Raw genomic sequence first — 21,350 nt, forward strand, 5'->3', positions numbered from 1 at the left:
AAAAAATTTAAATATTTACTTATAATAATATTTTATACATTAAATATATTCATACCATATCCCACTGTTGACATTCTTGAGTTATTCTAGAAAATTTAGCGTTCAAATCAGCCATTGTTTGTACAAATTCTGAATTATTTCCTTGATCTTTCTCTGGTTGAATTGATTTAATAATGCTTTGGAATATTTTATTCTTGCTAGATAACATAGACTGGTAATATGACATGCGCACTATAATACTCTGAAATTAAAATTGAAAATTATATCAACTTTAAAATCTTAACCAACTATAAGCATAACTTGCCTTTAAGTAGTCAATATCTTCATGTAATTCATTTTGATTTTTACTTAATTTTAATGTTGATAAAAATTCTTCACAATTATTCAACCAATGATTTATTTCTTGTTGACCTGTCTCAAGAGCATCATACTGAACGAGCATATGATGAAGAGCATTTAATTGTACAGGTATGCTTGCTCTAATATTAACAAGAGATTCTATAAACAAAGGAAAACCAATTAAAACACACTGTTAGGTATATTATATGATTATACATATTTAACTTGTTTTTTCTTTGCATTTTAACATTAAAGGTTACACCGTATACATAATATAATATCATACAGGTACACAATAATATGTACTTTAATATATAATACTATAATTTTAATGATAACTTTTTAGGAAAACACATTTTAATGCCTTAAAAAAAATTCAAAAAGTCTAAGGCAGTACCTAGACTTGAATGAAGACATAATCAGTATATAAGCTATAACCAGTATAACCTATAGAACTATGATTGGCCACTGATTTAGGGGTACTATTCACAAACTTTTTATTTAAAATACAATTTTTTTTTACGATATGAAATTCAATTTATTTAAAAAAAATTGTTGTTTTGTTTGAGTATAGAAGTTTATTAAATGTATAAAAATTATTATAAAATATTATATCAATAACTATAGAATATACTGTATTCATACCTAAAACAATGTAGTTGTACCTATTCTTGTTTAATTGGAATTGTTTATATCTATCGGATCACAGTTAGGTCATGTTGGGAAATACCTAATTCATATCACTTATCATATTTGTGTTTAAAATATAATAAATCAAACATTATTTTATTTTTATTTTTTTATACACAATACAATAAGTTCAAAGTATTATTTAATTATTTATTCAAGTTGAATAAATATGGGCTTATGTAAATTAATTAAAAAATGTAAAAAGTCTATACAATAAATTTATAAACACAAAATAAATGTTGAAAAATATTTTTACTAAGAACTAGCTAATAAAATAGGTGCACCAAATTTTTAACAGCCTACTAGAGACATAGTTCTAAATGCAAGTCTGGCACTCTGGTAGAAAATTATTTTATAGGCTAAAAATTAAACTCAAATGAGATATGAAAAATGATAACATAATAATTACTAATTCAATTTATTTTTGTCTGGCAAATTTGTTAGTATTTTTTTTTTTTTAAGAAAAAGAATTTGTAGAGAAAATGTATTAAAAAATCCTTTTTCATTAACTATACTGATTAATGAATATTAATTAATACTAAAACAAAAACAAATCATTATAAAACCATAATATGGTTAATATATTATGATTTTAATTGTTTCATTCAGAATAAATTAGATAATGAAATACCTTATATAATATAATATAAAATTATACATTTACATATGTAATTCAAGAGGACACTATAATAACCGCGTGTGTTGTCTCCATCTTACAAATTTAAGACAGCAAAAACTGTATTGTACGGAAAAGAACCGAGGAGGCTATAGTCATAACCAAGAAACAAAATTTTCACCATATAGGTATAAAGAGGAACTTTAACTGTAAAATATCATTTTTATTTTTTCGATATCACTTATACTAAAAAAGTTATAATTTTTTCAAAATCGATTCTTCTTAAACTCGAATAACTTTGTTTGTAGACACGATATTTCACAGTTAAAGTTCTCCTTTAGCTGTGGTGAAAATTTTGTTTCTTAGTTATGACTGTAGCCTTCTCGATTTTTTCCCGTGCAAAACAGTTTTTGCTATGTTTAACGTTTGTAGGACAGAGACAATACATACGGGTGTAGCGTGCTCTTAAATTGACTTGCCTTTTTCTTTTTTAACACACAACATCATCTCATTAACTTCATCCCTTGTTAAATCTTTTATTAGAACTTGAAATTTTTTACTGATTGTCTTAAAAAGATCATCCATTTGATCCAATTGTGTTTGAAGATTCTAAAGAACATTTTATTTAATCAGAATAATTTTTAGATTATTATAATAAATATTATCATACTTGGATGTCACTAAGATAATCTTTAATTTTTTGGGACGAACTCAAATGTATTGATGACATAATTTGTTCTGCTTTTATATTCCATTTATGTAATGTATCCAATCCTTCCAAAAATTCTTTACGATTTCTAATCATATCACCAGAATGCATGTAATCTTTAGCTTTCTATAAAAAAAAAGATTAAATTTATTGCAACCTATGTACCTAAATTTGTTTGAATTAGTTGTATGATTATATTTTATTTACCAAAAATATACTTTCCCACGTAGTTGTAATATTTTGGAACTCTTGTTTTAATTCAGCACAAATTAAATCTTCACATGTTGCAATTAAAAAACTTACAGTATCATTAAGCAATTCATATTTTTCTTTCCAGACACCAATATCCTAAAAACGAAGTATAGCTCATTCAGTATTCAGTTCTCTCAACATAATGCATGTATAAAATTAAAGTTTAATTAAATACCTGGAAAAAATCAATTCGTTGCTCGTGTGGCAAATTAATTTTTTCAACAGCATCTGCTAACCATGCTTTCATATCTTCAGATACCGATTTCCATCGTCTCCAATATGAAATTACTTCTTCGAGCATACTTTGCGCACATCTCAGCTCCATAGCAATACTTTTCCATTGTTCGGCAGTCTGTCTCATGAATTTTTCAATTGCAACTGCCTCTTTATACTCTATACGGCATTCATGTTTATATTCTTGTACAACATTTTGCATATCTATAAATGCCTTATTAAATTCTTGAAATATATTATTTCCTATAACGAAATTGTTGTATTTCTCGAGAAGCTGCAAAACATCCTGATGACGGCCATATTTAACAGTCCATGCTTTTAGTTTATTTTCAGTCAAACTTAAAAATGCAATCAAACAACACTAAAAATAAATAAACTTTCTGTCATTTTCGTAAGGTACATGCTTTTAGTTAAAGTTTAGTCAACCAAATTTATCATATTATGTTTCAATACTTGCAAGAAATGTCAATATTATTATTCGCTGAAATATGCAATATTTTAGTTGAACTATAAGTTATAAAAATACCTTGTGTTCTAAAAATTTTAGATGGGTTCGACGTTTATGTGAATCTACTTCAATGTTGTTGAGACGTCTTGATAAATCATTCACTTCTTTGTTTTGGTTCTTAGTTTTAACCAACAGTTCATTGAATTTTTGTTGAACTTCAGGTAAATCAGCAAAAAATTTCTATATAATGATCATTATTTAATGAAATTTCTTTAAAATAAAATATAAATCAATTTGTACTTTATGATCTTCCAGTTTTTTACTAATTATAACCGCAGTCTCCTCATTCATAATAGATGGGATATTATTATCGTTTATGAGTTGCTCAGCTTTTGTAATCCATTCTCCAATTACTTTAAATGGTTCTGGTAAATACAGGTCCAACTGCCATTGCCAATGTTTCATCTGTAAAAATATTTATGATACATATTATGATTTTAAACATCATCAAATATTAAAGCTTGAATTTTCTTTACTAGATTATCTAATAACGTCCAAAGTTTTTCTAATTCTTTCCACGATTGTACTGAAATACCAATTGACGAACCAGAATTACATATTTTCTTTAACCTGTTATATAAATGACTCATAGAAATAATTTCATCTTGGGTGGCTGAAAATTCCTGGTAAAAGTGTATATAGATATTGTTATATTATTTGTATTTAATTATATACTAAAATAATAAAATACTTATATTTATTGTTATTTTTAAATTTACTAACCGAAAAATCTTGAGATAAATTTTGAGACCAAGACAGGTGTTGAGTTTTTTCTATTAACCACGTTAAAAGAAGATTATAGTCTTTCTGAATTTTATCGATTGATTCACCACTTTCACTTCGAACTTCAGGATACTTATGCACAAATTGCGCTACATAAGTCATAACCGATCTTTCGTCCGGCCGATCTACATCGACATCCTAAAAATATATTTTAGATTAATAAGACAAATATAAACTAAATTTAATATATTATAATTAACATTAAACATACTTCTGGATCCAGCAAACGAGTAATTCCTAAATCTTGTTCAGCGACATTAAATGCAGTTTCTAGTCTGGTACGGTTTGTTTCGTTTTTCAAAGTAGTCATATCAATTAAATTTGTTTGTATAGTATCTATAATAGTTAGAAAAGCTATGCCATCTCTCCAACTTGGTCCAAAATCTTTTACTTTTATATTACTTTCCCTAAGTTGAGCAAAGATATTTTAAGCTTAAGTACTATTTTAACATAACTATAAATTATATAATTACTTATAAAATACATACTTTGGTATTACCGTTCCGACCCATTTTAACAATGTTTTTTTAGCACCATCGGCTTTCCGGTTGATTTCCATCGTAGGAGATCGAATGCTTTCCAAGCTACTCGTGCTTCCACTAAAAGAGTAATTCAATGACGAAAGTCCTTTTGTATTTTCTTCAATCTATTATATACAAAAACGAAGCTTAAAGAAACATCATAGATAATAATTTATGAGTATTATTATATTTTTTTTATATTCTACAAGTGGCAATCGTTTTTATAATTGTTTATAATGTTTAAAATGTTTAGCTATATACTCACGTCATTATTTGTAACAGTAATTCCAGTCTTACGAAGCTTAGCATTTAATTGTATAATAGTTTAATAAAGTAAAAGTTAACAATTTATAATTTATATTTTTATTACCTGGAAGTATAGAATTATAGTCCAGATGAGCCCTAATACTATAGGAGGTCGCCCATCAACAATGTCAGCAGAATTTATATTTACTAATTTGATCTAAAAATTATACATACAATATACATACATCTAAATATTATTAAATCTTAAATTAATATAATACACCCATAAGGAACATTAGTTGTTACTTACCCGTTTACTTTGTAAAAATTGTATTGCAGAATTTACATTACTCAAAAAATGAGGCCTCCTCATGTTACGACCACGCTCAATAGCCTTAAACAATTTTTTTTTTTTTTTTAGTAAAGATTTTATTTTAATAAAATTTTAATCGATGTTTACCAATCTTTCTCCTGATAAAACTTCCAACAATGCAAGTAGTTTAGTGCCATCTTTAAGGTCTTCGATCAAATCATCAATTTTCAGTGGTGGTATCCTCTACAACATAATGATTAAAATTATTCGATCGAATATAAAATATTTTAATATGTATACGTTACTTGGCTAAGATATGAGTTTATCCAGTTAACAAAGGTCTTCTTCTGCACTCTCTCCTGTTCGTCTATACGATAGGTACAATACATACAAACACCACATCGATATTAGTTACATGCGCCTTAAGGCTGTTTTATTTAAATAAAATATGACATAGTGAAATCATAAAGATTCCGTGTGCAATTGTAATTTGTAATATTGTTTTAAAAACATGAAATATATAGGACAGTAGATCACTCGTTTTTATTTCAGGTTGTCACCGTGCCGGTATATGAACTGACATAATAATAATGCAATAAGGGACAAATGTTTAATCGATACCATTATATTAAACGGCTTAGGAATATCGCACTACAATTTCATTTCTACAAGTCTTACATAACAGCAAAAACCAAATAATCAGCAAGTCAATACTGATACAATCATCATTGTTGTTGTCATAAATATTGAATAGGATATCGCATTAATATGCGAGTAATAGTTTTTCAATGTAATATATAAGTACGTTTATAAAACAATGAAAAACTGGTTTTTTTTAATGTAATGTTGAAAAGAATAATAAATATTAAATCCTTATTATGTTTAAATTTGTACGGAGAATATTAAAATTAAATTATTTGCCGGTATGTTTGCTACTATATAAACAATATTATAATATGATATATCTAGTATAAAAATAACAATAATATTATTAGTTCTTTGTATATATATATATATATATATATATATAATCGTTATAATTTAAAAACAAAAAAACAGTTAAATTATATTTTATATCTAATATTTATAATTTGGAACTTCATAAAATATATTATTTTTTTTTTTAATTCTATGATAAATAATTTATTTGCTTATAGAAATTAGGAAGTAAAGTATTTTATACATTTAAGTTATTTATAATAAACAAAACACATTAAATATATTTTTCCAACTTTTTAACAAATATTAAATAGATTAAATAATCGGCATTGCGTCCAAATATTATACTTAAATTTTGATTAATTTAGGTAGGTACCTATTTAAGAAAAAAAAATCATTAATAGATTTCAAGTTTTCAGATTTGTTAAGGGTTTAGATGAGTGGTACGATTTTTTGTTAATTAGATTTCAAAACCTGTTAAATAAATAATATGGTTATAATATTATGTTAAAATAATAAGGTCATGTTAAATATATCTTCAAAAATAGGTATCTTATGAGTGACAAAAAATAGTTAATTTAAATATTTTGATATTTTAACCAATTTTTTTAAACCTTCATACTCACAAGTCACAATCCATGTATTTATTTAGATTATAATCAATGTATCCAAGTTTACTTTTAAGGGATTCACCTTATATTATATAATATACACATTACGATAAAGCTTTAAGCTTAAAATACGTGTTTTAATTAGATAAATAGTAATCATTTGACGTTTAAAACTTTTTTCCAACAATAAACCAATAAGAAACGAGTCACAGACATGCAATACATATTACATTCAATGACGGCGAGACTATGAAAATAATAAAAAAAAACTACATTTACCATAAACAATTGTAAAACTCAAGACGAAAAAACGTTCTATTGAATCTAAATTCATGAAATAACCGGTTTTATATTTTTATTTATGAATAATAGAATCTAATAAGGGATGGTTTTCTAAAACCATCAAGTAAAATAAATTATAAATGCAATCAATATTTTAAAACATCAGAAGGTAATATAGGTATTATAATGTTTTCGTTAAATAACAAAAAAGTGGATGGGTATAATATTATTACCTATATAAAAATAAAAATTTAGCAATTAAGTAAAACATACAACTATTGTTTATTAGATATTATATCAACTTCTCAGCAATTTTATTTTAATTTTAAACTGACAACAATAAATATACAACATAGAAAGTGTACCAATCGATTTCAGTAAGTATAGTTGTAGCTACTAGCTATATTTTATATTTGTAACTGTTATCATAACCGAAACAGGTTTAAATAGTCGATAAGGTGTAATTACACGTTTAAGTAATTACGTTTAATACATAATATATATGCAAATTAACAGTCAATTTAAGTTAATATATTATGTAGGTTATCGTTCAAAAATAAATTTGTTTTAATATTATAGTATCTAAAAAAATTAAATAAATAAACAACGAATCAAATATAAATCGGCAATTCTGAAAAAAAAAAAAATTTAAGTTTATCTATAAGTTCATATATACCTAAGTGTGTTCAACAACAAAGGTAACACAAAATGTTTGGAACGCCGCGTGACCTTGAATTGGATTTGATTATTTTTACCATATAAATAGAACTTACTGTTGTATTTATTAATTATTTTCAATTTCATATTCAAATTTAGAGAAAAAAAAATTAAAATTAAAATTTTTCAAAAATGATGCAGTAAGAACTAAACCGAATCAATGTAAATGCGTTGGTACTTGGTAAATATATTTCGTTATACTTTTATCATCACACACATTGTATATCTACTATATTATATTATAGGTATATTTTCTTTTTATAAAAAGTAAAAATCTTGGGTATATAAAAAAACCTTTTAATAATTGTGATCATGTTATTACAAATTTCCATCACATTTATCCGACTAAAAGTAATTAATAAATAAATAAAGTAGGTATCTATACATTCTACACAAATAATTAAATACGCGGAGGAAGTTTTACAATAGGCCTACACAGCCTTAAAAATATTATTTATTAAAAACATCAGTGTTTTGATATCGTATGACATAAAAAAATAGTTTTACTTTAAGTTAAATGAAAACAATCAAATAATTGAAGGTTTATAAAACTTTCATAGAAATACTATTTTAATTTATCTAGTAACGTCACCATATTTAAAAAATGTGTCCACAAGACGTGTGGACACACTTGAACTTTCAATTGATTTTATTTATGTTGGCTGAATAACTGGACAGTGAATGATTTCACAATAGCCTATTTCATCCGGGGACAGCGGCTATAAATAAGATAATATATAAACTGCATAAAATGTACTTTCTGAAAGTCCGTTGAAATCGATTAAACTTAAATGATGCTATTTTAATGTAAGTCGCTCTATAAATAAATTGGCGTACAGTTGAATTTTTAATCAGGCGTTTATTATATGAATTTTATTACAATGTTATGTGTATGTCAGATTATTTGACAGGGAGTAGACTGAAATTAATTTAAATAAAAAATAATAATAAATTCATGTAATATTAGATTTTTAATGTAAGTACTCTAGTAATAACACTATTAACAGAATAATTAATAAACCACAAATGTTGATTAATGTAGGTAATACATAGTACTTTCGATTAGGTACATTTAAATAATTCAATTTCAGTGATATCATTATATAATTTAAGTTTAACGATGATTAATTTTTTTTATTGATTTTTAGATCCTTAACGAATGTATTGATTTTACAATGATAAGGGGGATTTTTTTTTGCGTCTGTGTACAGCATAACTTGTCGAAACAATACTTCAATTTAAAACTTCAGAGGTGACTTCGGATGGCAAAGTGAATATTCTTGCACTATTTTGGTGCATTATAAAGGTCAAAAGTAAACATTTTCCAATAGTTTTCAAAAAAAAAAAAAAATCAAGAAAACATAAAAAAGTGACGGAAAACGGAAATTTTTACGCAAAACCAGTTTTTGACCAAATCGATTTTTTTATATGGTTGTAACTCAAAACATATCACTATAAATACTTGAAATTTTCACCACATGTTTATATTAGTGTTATCTATACATGGACTTTTTTGAGTTATTTATAGACAACAGAAAACTTCTGAGAATTTTTGTGACGATAAAAAAATGTTGGGTGCCCAAAAAAACTTAGCACATAAAGTACGTAAAGGTACAAAAACATATAAGGTTACTTATGAGTTGTTCTTATTGTAGTTAAAAAAAAATCAAAAATCGTTACTCACAATTTTTTATAAGCGTTTAAAGTTCAATAATTACGAAATACGTCAAAATCGCGAAAATTTGCATGTAATTTTGTAGTTAAAAAATCATAAATTTTTTTGTGTTTATATCATAAAAATTCAACATTAAGTTTTCCATAAGTTTTCTTTCAAGTAGTTATAGAGGAAACTTAAAATATCATTATGGAAAAAATATTAAATGAGTTTGAATTTTAAATTTTTGAGTAATTTCGTAAAGATAACGAATTATCCTACACGATTTTAAATATTTGTTATTATTCAAAAATTATAAGTCGTAGATACTTAAAAATTTCACCAATTATTTAGATTAAAATTTTTTTTACATAAATTAATTTTCAAAATATTTTGCTTATTTTAAGGCTATTTATAGGAATTTGAAATAGTCGTCTTTGTTTAGTTTTTTTATTTTAAATATCGATAAAAATTTTTTGGCTAAGTCAAAATACTTGAAAAATTAATACAAAGATCCTCATAAGTTATTCAATAGTAATTCAAAAATGATAAGAATACATATAGACACTTTCTTTTTATTAGCGTTTGAAGTTGAAATATTGACCAAATTCGTCAACATCATGAATATTTTCAAATTATTTTATAGTTAAAAATGTATAAAACATTTTTTGTAAGTAGCTAAGAGTTGAATATTTAATACAAGATTTACTATAAATTAATTAAATTTCATATTTAAAAAAATAATTTTTTATTTAATTATTTAAAAAAATCGAAGATAGCCATTTTGTACAGTTTATTTTCTAAAAATGTTGACGTTTCAACATTTTATTTTCATTAACATCGTGATTTTTAATCCTTTTTTTTTTGAAAATTACAAATTACCGTCCGATAACAATTATCATTAAAAACCCACGGATCGCATATTTAATATCATTGTCACTAATCGCTTTGGTATTAAACAATTCACAATTTTTCTCGAAACTAGTAGGTAAACATATTACATTCAACGAAATTGAATATAAAATGTTGAAAAATAAAATTTACAGAAAAATTAATTCTACAAAATGACTATCTTCCATCTTTTTTAAATAATTTTTTTTAACTTTTTTATTAAAACATTAAATTAAATTAAAATATGATATCTCTGTTATTTCAGGAGATGTCGCAATGAGCAAATCCTCAAGGAAACTGTATGTATTTCTAGCTATCCCTCATGCACTTCATTGCTCGAATAAAATGCAACCATTTTAAATTTGGTTGCCTAATGCTAATATTATTAGCGTGAAACATGTGATTTATTGTGTGAATAAATAATATTCTTGGTTTTCTGATTTGTTGTATAGATCAGTGGTTCTCAACCGCCGATTCCCGATAAAAACGGTACCGATCCGTATAATATAATAATATTATATTTTCAGTACAGTAGTTAAACGAACCAAAACCCAAAATGGTCAATAGTCCTACTTAGATCTAGATTTTAGATTCTAGGTGGTCCGCGAAAACAAAAAGGTTGAAAACCACTGGTATGGATGATATTTATGACGTAGGTACCTACCTATTAAACTTACACCCCTCAGCGTTTTTTTTTACCATTTAACGGCAGCATTTTTTTTAAATAATTATTTTTTTTTTTTTAAAACAACCAAATTCTATTTTTTATTAGCTTATAGAATCAAAAACCAACTTAAAACCGGCTCCGTGAATTGAAAATCAAGATAATTGGATGAACAGTTTCAGAGAACATAGTGTGACAAAGATTTCCATTTTCACATTTATACACATAGATTATGAGATAGATATAAAGTGCTGCAGATTTCTGTATAATTCTGTAAGAAAAATTATTTTTAGTATTTTGACCTATAGGTAGTTAGCGCACGTCGATAAAATATAAATAAAATAAAATCAGCCCGTTTTTTTTTTATAATATATTAAGGTAACTACTATATATAGGTACTGTATAATGTATATATTATAAATAATCGATATGTGTAATTTTATTGTTTTACGCGTGTTATGGAATCCCCTGAAAAGTTCATAAGCAAATTAAAAAATATTGAAAATCTTAATTCGAATAATTCAGTATAGTTGTATACCAACAGGCTATATTAATCATTTTATAGAATGTAATTGTGCATTGTACATTTTCTCGTATATTTCTTTAATGTATATATTTAATGTTTTAATTTATTTATGTATAAAGTATAGATATGAATATTTTTGTTAAATATTCAATATTCGATGTAATTGCTTACTTTTTATTTCTTCAATATGTAAGTCGAATTGTGACCGAGTACCGACGAACGATTTTCTCCAAGTACTCGGGGAAGAGAGACTATCTCTGGATGAAGACCTGCTCATTGAACCTTCTCGATCGAATGATGACAACGAATGTTTGACAGCGGGGATACTAGCTTCAGAAGTACCCGCTTCAGGGTTACCAATAGCTTTTACACTTTTGTGTACCGTTATCATGTTCACGATGACCATTTTGCCTTTTTTCCGGCCATCTTTTGTGTATACATCGCGTTCTTCAAGTACTTGTTCAAACGTTTCATCACCCGACCCTTCACGTAGTCCCTCACCACCAACAGCTACTTAGCAAAAGTTTACATCAGGCAGATTTATTTTATTTCTTTGTTTTCATTACGACTGTGATCATTGGTTTGATTGGTCATTATACGTAATAGCATAATATGTACATTGTACATTTGGAAAATATCAAAGGATTTATGTGAAAAAAATTGTATTTATAAAAATATAAACTATTTTATAATTACCAATATTTTTAACAGTACATTTTTATTTACCTAAATTCTAATTAATCTCTCAAACGTAAACGTGCTTAGTAGTAGGCGTATATTATGTAGGTACGTACTATAGTACGTATACGTATGATCAGCGGCAAAAGGCTACAACCAGCTTATAGGTGAAATGGTGACGACCACCGCGACCATTATACGAGTATCAATGTATAATTTATAATATTATTATTTCTATATAATAAAATCAAATATATATATAATATATATAAATATATAATTATTTTATATATATTATATGTGTATTACAGTAAATGATATTAATCCGAAATTAACGTTATTCACCGGTTATTATAACGTTATTGACCAAATAATACTAAATAGACGGGTACCTAATTATTTTTTAATACTGGATATGCACGTGAAACTCAAATTCTATAAATTGAAAAATTGTATAGGTATTTTGAAAAATAGGCATTATTATAATCATTTATTTATTTTTACTAGTTGTAGGTACTGCTGTGAAATTCACTGTTACACAATTTTTCAGCCCCGCGACAGGCACAATGCTTATTGTTGAAACCAGTCTTGCAATGGCAGCGCCGCGCTGGTACCCCTTAAGGCTTGCAACAGTCCTTTTAATAGCTACTTACTAAATACAATTTTAATTTTCTAATTTGTCCAATGAGATATTTATAATCCTTAGAAGACAAAAAATATTTATTATCCAGTTTGTTGGTAAGCAGCAGGGCGGAGTGGCCCACCGGGCAACCGGGGCATTTCCCAGTGGCCTGGATTGCCTATACAAAATAATATAGCCCATCGGACATCATTATATATTATATTTCTATTATTCGATAATTTTGTGATACGTTTAATTTTTGGTTATAAATGTATAATGTTTGAGTCAAAATTAGAAGGATAATAAAAAAAAGGATAAATGATAAGTTCAACTAAAAGAGTTATTGACAACATATTATTATCATTCCATATTGCGTATTATTTAATATAATTCTATAAATGACTTTTTTTTAATAATGTTTGGTTATCATATTTTGATTTAATAGTACCTATGCCATTGCCCATTTTGGACTATATTATAGTCTGTATAGTTTTTCGATTTTAAATTTTCTTTTTTTTGATTTATAATAATAAATAATTAAAGTATTTTCTGTCTATAGAAAAATCAATTCTAATGGAACTAGTAATAATATATAATTAATAAACTAGGTACTAAAAGTAATCTTTGAAGTAAATTATTGTAAAGTAAGAATTTGTTATTTTTTTGAAACCTTAAACCTTATACTGTTTAATTTGTAAATTATTTACAGCTAAAATCAAAAAAAAAACTTTTAGTTAAAAATACCAAATGATCGGTGGCAAAAATATATTCAGTAAAAAAAATTAAAAAATATGTTCATCGTAAATTAATATATTAGTTTAAGGACCTATAATATTATAATAGTTTACAGTGAAGCTGAAAATAATATAAGAAGACATAATATGTGATGAGTGATTACTGATCAGTACTTTTTGCACATTGATTGGACATAAATAATTATATAAACGCATTCCTAAAAAAAAATTTATTATGTTAATGTACGTAAGCCGTAGTGCTAATATTAAAAAGTGGCCTGAAAATATTAATTTGCCCGGTAAGATTTTTGGAGCCACTCCGCCCCTGTTCATAAGGATATTTTTTATTTGTATGTTAAAAGTTGTACGAATGGTTTATACATCAATAGCCATTTCAAATCCGCACATACGACGACAGACGACAGTCGTACACATACTAAGGCAGTAAGGTACAATCAACTGTATTATAATTTGTCATTAGATTTATTATATGCTATTATTATAGGCACAAGGTATACCTACGTTTTATCTGTGCTTGAAAAAGTTTTATTAGTTTACTCAGTTTATACCTCAATTGGTTTAGTGGCCACCTCATCATTGCTCGTTGGAAATCTATTTTATAAATTATAATCAACATTTCCCATTTTTACGGTTATTAACGTTATTCGCTAAATAATCCCTACATTCATAGGTAAATAACGTTAATATGACCAATAAATATCGTTATTTTTTGATATAACATCATTTACCATGCCATTTAATTTTCAATTAAGTATCTGTGTTTTATTCTCATTTCTCACGGAACACTAATTTTGGCGGACAACGACAAACAGCAATCAAACCCGCATCACCGTAGTCCGTATCAAAATATGCAGTTTATAATTTATTAGAAAAAACCTACTGATTTAAAATATTTTCTTTATTATCATAGTTTAATTATAATACTTAGATATATTTATACGGTCTATATTAAACGCTATATAACACAATCGACAATATATTCTAGTAGAGCATTGTTTATTTAAATTTTAAGTATATCATATAAACTTAAACAATAATTTAATAAGACAACTATAAACATTTACTTAAAATACTTGTCAGTTATCATAATATGATAGAAACACCAAAGACAATCGTATAATACAAATACTTTTCGTATAAAATCGATTGTTTTAATATGCTAATGTCTGATATCATACTAATGTCATACTTATTAAAGTTATTCTAAAAATAATAGTGCACTTTTTTATAGTTTTATAAAATAATGATTATCATTTCTTAATCAGACACAATAAACTGGGTATAGTCAAATTGCATTTGGGTTTAAAAAAGGTACTGGTCAAACTGCACTTGGGTAAAAAAACAGGTAGTGGTCGAACTGCACTTAGGCTCAAAAAAAGTATTTCAACAAAAATATTTTAACGTTTAGAAAACACTCATTTCCATTTCCATTTATAGGCATAGGACTGACAGTGATTTTAATCATTGGCGTGGTTAAAAATGATAGTTTTATATAAAAATCATGTTAATATAATATTATAAATTCTTAATCGTCAAATATAATTATTGTCATTATTACATTTTTTTTTTAAATGTCGATCATTTTTTTATAGTAATAAACTAATAACAAACTTCAATCAAAAAATTTAGCTTAGTATGTATTTTTTGTAATTGTGTTAAAACATAATTTTCCAGTTTCTATTTTAGATTTATAATCAGTTGCAAATTTTGTATTTTACAATACCATGATTGCGATAAATTAAATCTACATCCTAATTCCTATTATTCTACATAAAGGAAACATTTTATAGACCGCATTATAACTAGGTACACGTCATACATAAACATTGTCAGTTCTAAGCCTGTAAGTGGGAAAGGAAATGAGTATTTTCTAAACGCTTAACCCCTTAAAATGCATAATATTTTCGTTGAAATATTTATTTTGAGCCCAAGTGCAATTCAACCATTTCTTTTTAGGTACCTAATAAGTACAATTTATTCGACTATCCCGAGAATAAACTTATCATTTATTGGTAAACGCTTTTAAAATTACATTTTTATTTTATTGCATACTGCATACAAATATTTGAAACATTATTTCTTATTTTAAAGTTGAAATTATTTTATAGCTTTAAGAAATACAATTGAATATTTAATAATTTAAATAATAACAAGCTTAAATAACAACTATATATTACTTTCGATGAATTTAACTGTACACACAATATGTACAATACTATTTAATTTAGGATAGTGTCACCACTTCTAGGATGAAATTTTAAAAAAATTTGCGTATAATATAGTATTACACCTTGACACCTTGTATTATTTAAAATTATTTAATGTTAAACTGAGCAGACACTTATATACATATTAACATATTACATACTATTCTTTAGATTCTAAAGCATATTATTACTTTACATAGTTAGATAATCAAATAGTTTGATAAATAATAATCGATTAATTAAATATTATGTATGTAAGTACCAATATGTATAATTAAGAGTACATAATAATAGTAATGACGCGCGGGCGCCACATATATTTGGATTAAGTAGGTCGTAACCCTTATTTACTATACGGAATACGGACTAGATGTCGTGTACTGTCTGGTGATCACTTTTAGGTTATCATATAAATATTAAAAATCGATAAGGAAAATCTAAGAATTGAGCGATTACGGATTGTATTGATAATATAAAAACAAAAATAAAAATAATGTATGCATTGTAGGTAATTAATTAACTGTGTAACTACAGTAGCATAGTCTACAAACCTCGAATACCTCACGGAATTCAACTAGTTTACAACAGTTATAAGTTGATAACTTATAAATGTCATAATAATCGTAACTCATAACTCATATAAGTCATAAGTACTCATAACTAATAACATTTGATTATTTGAAACATTGTTATAGGTACAATTCGTCTTTTTAATAATTTAGACTCGGATAGTAGTTAGGTCTGTAGCAATAACTGATAAGTGTAATAAACGTTTACAATATTATAGGTACTAGGCACCTTATACTCGGAAGAGGTATTTTATTTTAATAACCTAAGAAGGGTCAGTTTTTTTTTTAAACTTATAAACAGTATAAATCTATTGCATAATTGTTCTTGTAATGATGTAAAAAATAGGTTAAGTATAAAATACGTATTGTTGTGTTGAATGTTTATCATTTAGTAGAATGTCCCTATTGAAATATCTATCAAAATACAAAAGAATTTTCGATGATAATAAGCGAAAGTGTAAGCCTAACAAAATTAAACAATTAAATAATATTCAAAACAATGCTTGCTTTTGTATTCAATATTTACACTTGATTCTCCCATAGATTAACGACTGTGTGATTATCGATTAATGATCTACAGTTTTAAAATTCGAATGTCTACAATACCTATATATGTACCTTAATACCTATTACTTTAAATTGTCGTAAAATAAAAATATATTAAATTTTAGATTTTAAAAAGAGCATTAAATATATTGATATTACACCATAACAAGTTATACATTTTTAATTTTATAAAAAAGTTTAATTTTTTAACTTTTCATAATGATTAAAAAAAACTTGATTTTAAACAAAACTTTTGTAAATAAAAATTGTTTCGTTCGATCAAAAATCTTAAAAAGTATTAAATAATACAAGGTTCCTCATAAGTTTTTATGAAAAGAATTTTTAAAAAAATAGAGAGTAAATTCACAATATTTTTTTATAAACTTTTGAATTTAGAATTTTATCATACCTGGTTGAAATTGTAAAATTTACGTAAATTTTATAGACATTTTAAGTTCAAATTTGGACGAGATTAAATTATAGTTAGTTGTAATTCAAAAACATTTTTCATGGAATTTTGAAACTTTTCGTAATAAAATAATTAAATTTTATATGATATATACAATATCATAATGAATTTTTCAAAATGCTGAAATTAATTTGTATTAATATTATGCTATTATTGATTTTACATCGAACAACTTAAACCTACATTTACACCGTTTGGGCGTTCTGTGGTAAGTTGGTATTAATTTGTATTAACTTAAAAGTTAATAACAACATAATATATTATGATAGATGCAAAGTTTTTGGAGAAAATTTATTCAATTATTAATAGTAGAATCTTTGTTCAGAATCGTTTTTCGTACACCTATAATGAAAAATTGAATTCAAATTTAACACAGAAATTACAGCGACTTACTGAATGACGAAGTAAATTCGAATTTTACTGTACACCAAAGAGGTTACTTACTTTCCTCCTTTTTTGTCCATAATAAAGCAAAAATATTATTTTATTAAATTATATTTTTTTTTCAGTAGATATCTACAATGAATGATAAATAGTTCAAATATATTTTTTATTGCGAATACTTTAAATGGTTGTTTTTATAAGCTGTATTTATTTTATCAACAAAATTAAAGGTCAATTTAATTATACAACTACATTTACGAAAAGAAACATTATACGATAAATCCATAATATATTCATAATTAATTTGTTATTTTACATTTTCTTAATAAAAAATATTGAATTTATGATAACAAAATAACAAGTTTTAGATACATATGGTGGGTTTGTTTTAATTTTTAATTTAATTTTATTTAAATTAATAAAGGCCATACACCTTTTGTTATTAGTACAATGAAAAACATTTATACATTAATAATTATTTTTCGAATTCTAAAACAATAATAATTTAACAATGCCATGGAAAATATCTGCAAATTTGCAATTTTGAAATGATTAAAAGACCATACAGTGTAAATGGGAAAATAACTAATAATTTCCAATAGTACCTCGTACATAGACAAAAAAGTTAGTACTAAAAAACTGGTTTCGTAAGCCGTTAGATAATTATATGGTCTGTGTATCAGTATATTATTATAATAAGCTTACTTCTCATTTGCAAAAAAAAGGTAATACTTTATTATTCTAATCGATGTTTAGCAATCGTTTTAATTTTTTATTATAAAAATAACGGTACCTGATGTAGTATAATAATAAGCGAATATATTAGAACCTATCTTATAATATCAATTAAACGACTATTTAAAAAAACTTATTTTGGAATTTTGCACAAATCATTTTTATAATTTAAAATACCAACTTGAAACCATTTATAACTAGGTTATAAAAATAAATTTTATAAGTAGACTATAATAAAAAATGTATATTCATATAAATATGTATTTTTAAATTATAATTTTAATATAGTATCAGAACCTTGTAAATCACATTGCTAATAATGTGAAAGTTTTGTTATACTATTGTTGGTGTTTCTAGGCATAAAATGATTGCCAGCTGACATAGATAAAAAAGGATGTTGTATGTTTACGACAGTTTTTAAGACTGAAATTAAATTAAAATCATTTATAAAGTTGAATGAGTAAAACTTAAACCGCGATAAATGATTAATATTTAATATTATTTTTTTTTCAATTATTATTATTATTATAATTTATAAAATAAAAAACTAAATAATCGTTTAAATCAAACATAAATCCATTTGAAATACCAATCAGCAACAATTTTCAAACAAATTAAATATACGAATATACCTATGTTCTTTCTTAAGAATTAATTTAATAGCGTGTTTGTAAAATCTGACGTAGGTATAACGTGTATAATACATATTAATATTTAATATCCATCTGTAGCTGTTGATTAAAACACATAATATAATAATTAATAATTATACTGTATCATAATATTATAACGGCCGACAATTAATTAAATTATATTATTAATTGTTATTACAATATGTAACTTTGTATCGTATATAAGTACCTATATTCTATAATATAGGCTTTAAATTATTATAATGAACACATACCTATTAATACTTAAATCTTTTTAAAAATATTATTCAACTAGATAATTAATGTTTATAAAATAAAAGTATTACACCGCTACTTAATTTATATAATAAATAATTGTAATAATATTTCATATCAATTTAGTCTACACGCACGAATACCTATCATTCAACACTATCTAATATCTATAAACATTAATTTGCTTATTAATTACCTATAGTAGGCACTATAGTAATATTTTTCTTTTTCAAAATCATAATTTATTTTATTATTATATTTATTTTTATTGTTATAATATTTTTATTTTTCATTGTAATTTTAATATTATTATCATTATTATGCAACAAAAATGGTTTGATTACGTCATTCTAGAAATTAGTACCTAAGACAAGTATAGATATACTATAGGTTCACAGTTTGTTTTATCATAAAAAAAGTTGTTATTTCACAGCCCAAAAATATTTAAAATTGTGCAAGAACTTATATCACGTTTACTATAATATATAAACAATACTATAAAATGAATATCGGTTAAAATGTTGTCTCACTAACTTTCTAAATTACAACAACTGAATAACGGATGAACGTGTTAACTGACGGATGGACCATCAATTAATAACGTTTTTCATAATTAATTTCCTGGAATACTACAGGGATATCTTGAATAAGTAAGTCTAAAATTTACGATTCATGCAAATTGTCTTTTTTTTATATAGGTAAGAGTTGCATGAAAGTTCTATTCAAAAATCTCTAAAAAAAACACACAACACAATATAAAGCAATAGCCAATAATATAGGTACTTTATATTATCATGTACAATATTTTCACCTAACACTATCAAAATCTAAAACATGTTGATATTATGATGTCACAAAAAATGAATTATCTTATATTTATTTTAATATATAGCTCAGGTAAAATAAATTAAGTACCAATATAAAACGTTTGATCACAGTCGTTCTACAGAAAACAGGAGTATATTAAAGTAATTTAAAGTTATTCCAAAATTTACCAGCATCTTGACTATCTTTAGAATCGTTAGACTTTTCAAAAAAATCTACTTTATCCTTGAAAGATTTTTTCGTAGGCACCTTATCTTGTGACGACGATTCGTCTTTTTTCGTCGTTTTTAACGAAAAAAAAGGCCTCTTGGGCCTGTCCATGTTAAAAGTTCTTCCCCACCTTCAACACATATTATCACTTATATCTTTATCAACTGAACTCGATAAGGATTTCAAACCAATTGTACACTGTACACAGTATATAATATTATAATGTATGGTAAAAATTAATAGTTCCAAAACATTAAATATAAAGTATTTACGTAGATATAAATAAATATTAACGACACATCGTTACACACTGACCGCGGAGCGTAACATTGTAGTACTAGACCACACGACTACAGCAGGTACGCAACAACTGTCGACTGATCGCCAGACAGCCGGAGAACCGGTTCAAAGTGTAGAACGCCGGTTCTACACGAGATGTTTTGCACAGTGTTGCCCCATTAATCAAATTCATCAAAATATGTAACAGACGAAAAGCCTATTTTTTTTTTTATAATACAACACTTCTGCTCAACGTGTACTATCAGTAAACGTTTGTTATCATCGCGGAAAGTCGGAAAAATCTCATAATAATTTATAATAATATTATCGTTCCCACTCATATTCTCACATCTCACATCTATTTTTTTTATACCGCTTGGCAGCAAAAGGTTTAATAATAATAATAATAATACAACGATGATACTATAACATTATGATTTGTTATTAGACGAAATTGTGCGAAAAACATAAATCTAGACATACGAATATTTTAATACCTACCTAATAAATATATTACGAGTATATTGATTTAATAGAAGTATGTACTAAAAAACAAAGTTAATGAAATTTTAATATTGACTGGTATTTCTTTGATTTTAAATGAAATATCACCAAGAGTTTTGGGTTTTTATAGAAACATTTAATTAGGTAATAAATCATATTTCAGT

General features: G+C 25.3%; 1 protein-coding gene across 1 annotated transcript in view; it reads right to left on the reverse strand.

Annotated features, from left to right (window-relative positions):
• The window catches only part of LOC126550644 (muscle-specific protein 300 kDa-like), a 32,038-nt gene extending 10,922 nt beyond the window's left edge, over positions 1–21,116 (reverse strand). Inside the window, 18 exon segments of the mRNA XM_050202567.1 lie at positions 56–241; positions 305–498; positions 2,125–2,254; positions 2,316–2,480; positions 2,562–2,702; positions 2,782–3,201; positions 3,367–3,528; positions 3,589–3,753; positions 3,825–3,971; positions 4,072–4,269; positions 4,343–4,538; positions 4,620–4,777; positions 5,023–5,115; positions 5,209–5,292; positions 5,359–5,454; positions 5,517–5,578; positions 11,667–12,005; positions 20,364–21,116. Coding sequence (XP_050058524.1) covers positions 56–241; positions 305–498; positions 2,125–2,254; positions 2,316–2,480; positions 2,562–2,702; positions 2,782–3,201; positions 3,367–3,528; positions 3,589–3,753; positions 3,825–3,971; positions 4,072–4,269; positions 4,343–4,538; positions 4,620–4,777; positions 5,023–5,115; positions 5,209–5,292; positions 5,359–5,454; positions 5,517–5,578; positions 11,667–12,005; positions 20,364–20,514 — 3,087 coding nt within the window. The 5' untranslated portion in view covers positions 20,515–21,116.
• Positions 21,117–21,350: the final 234 nt, after the last annotated feature.

Source organism: Aphis gossypii, chromosome 1 (assembly GCF_020184175.1).
Source record: "Aphis gossypii isolate Hap1 chromosome 1, ASM2018417v2, whole genome shotgun sequence".
Lineage (NCBI taxonomy): Eukaryota > Metazoa > Arthropoda > Insecta > Hemiptera > Aphididae > Aphis > Aphis gossypii.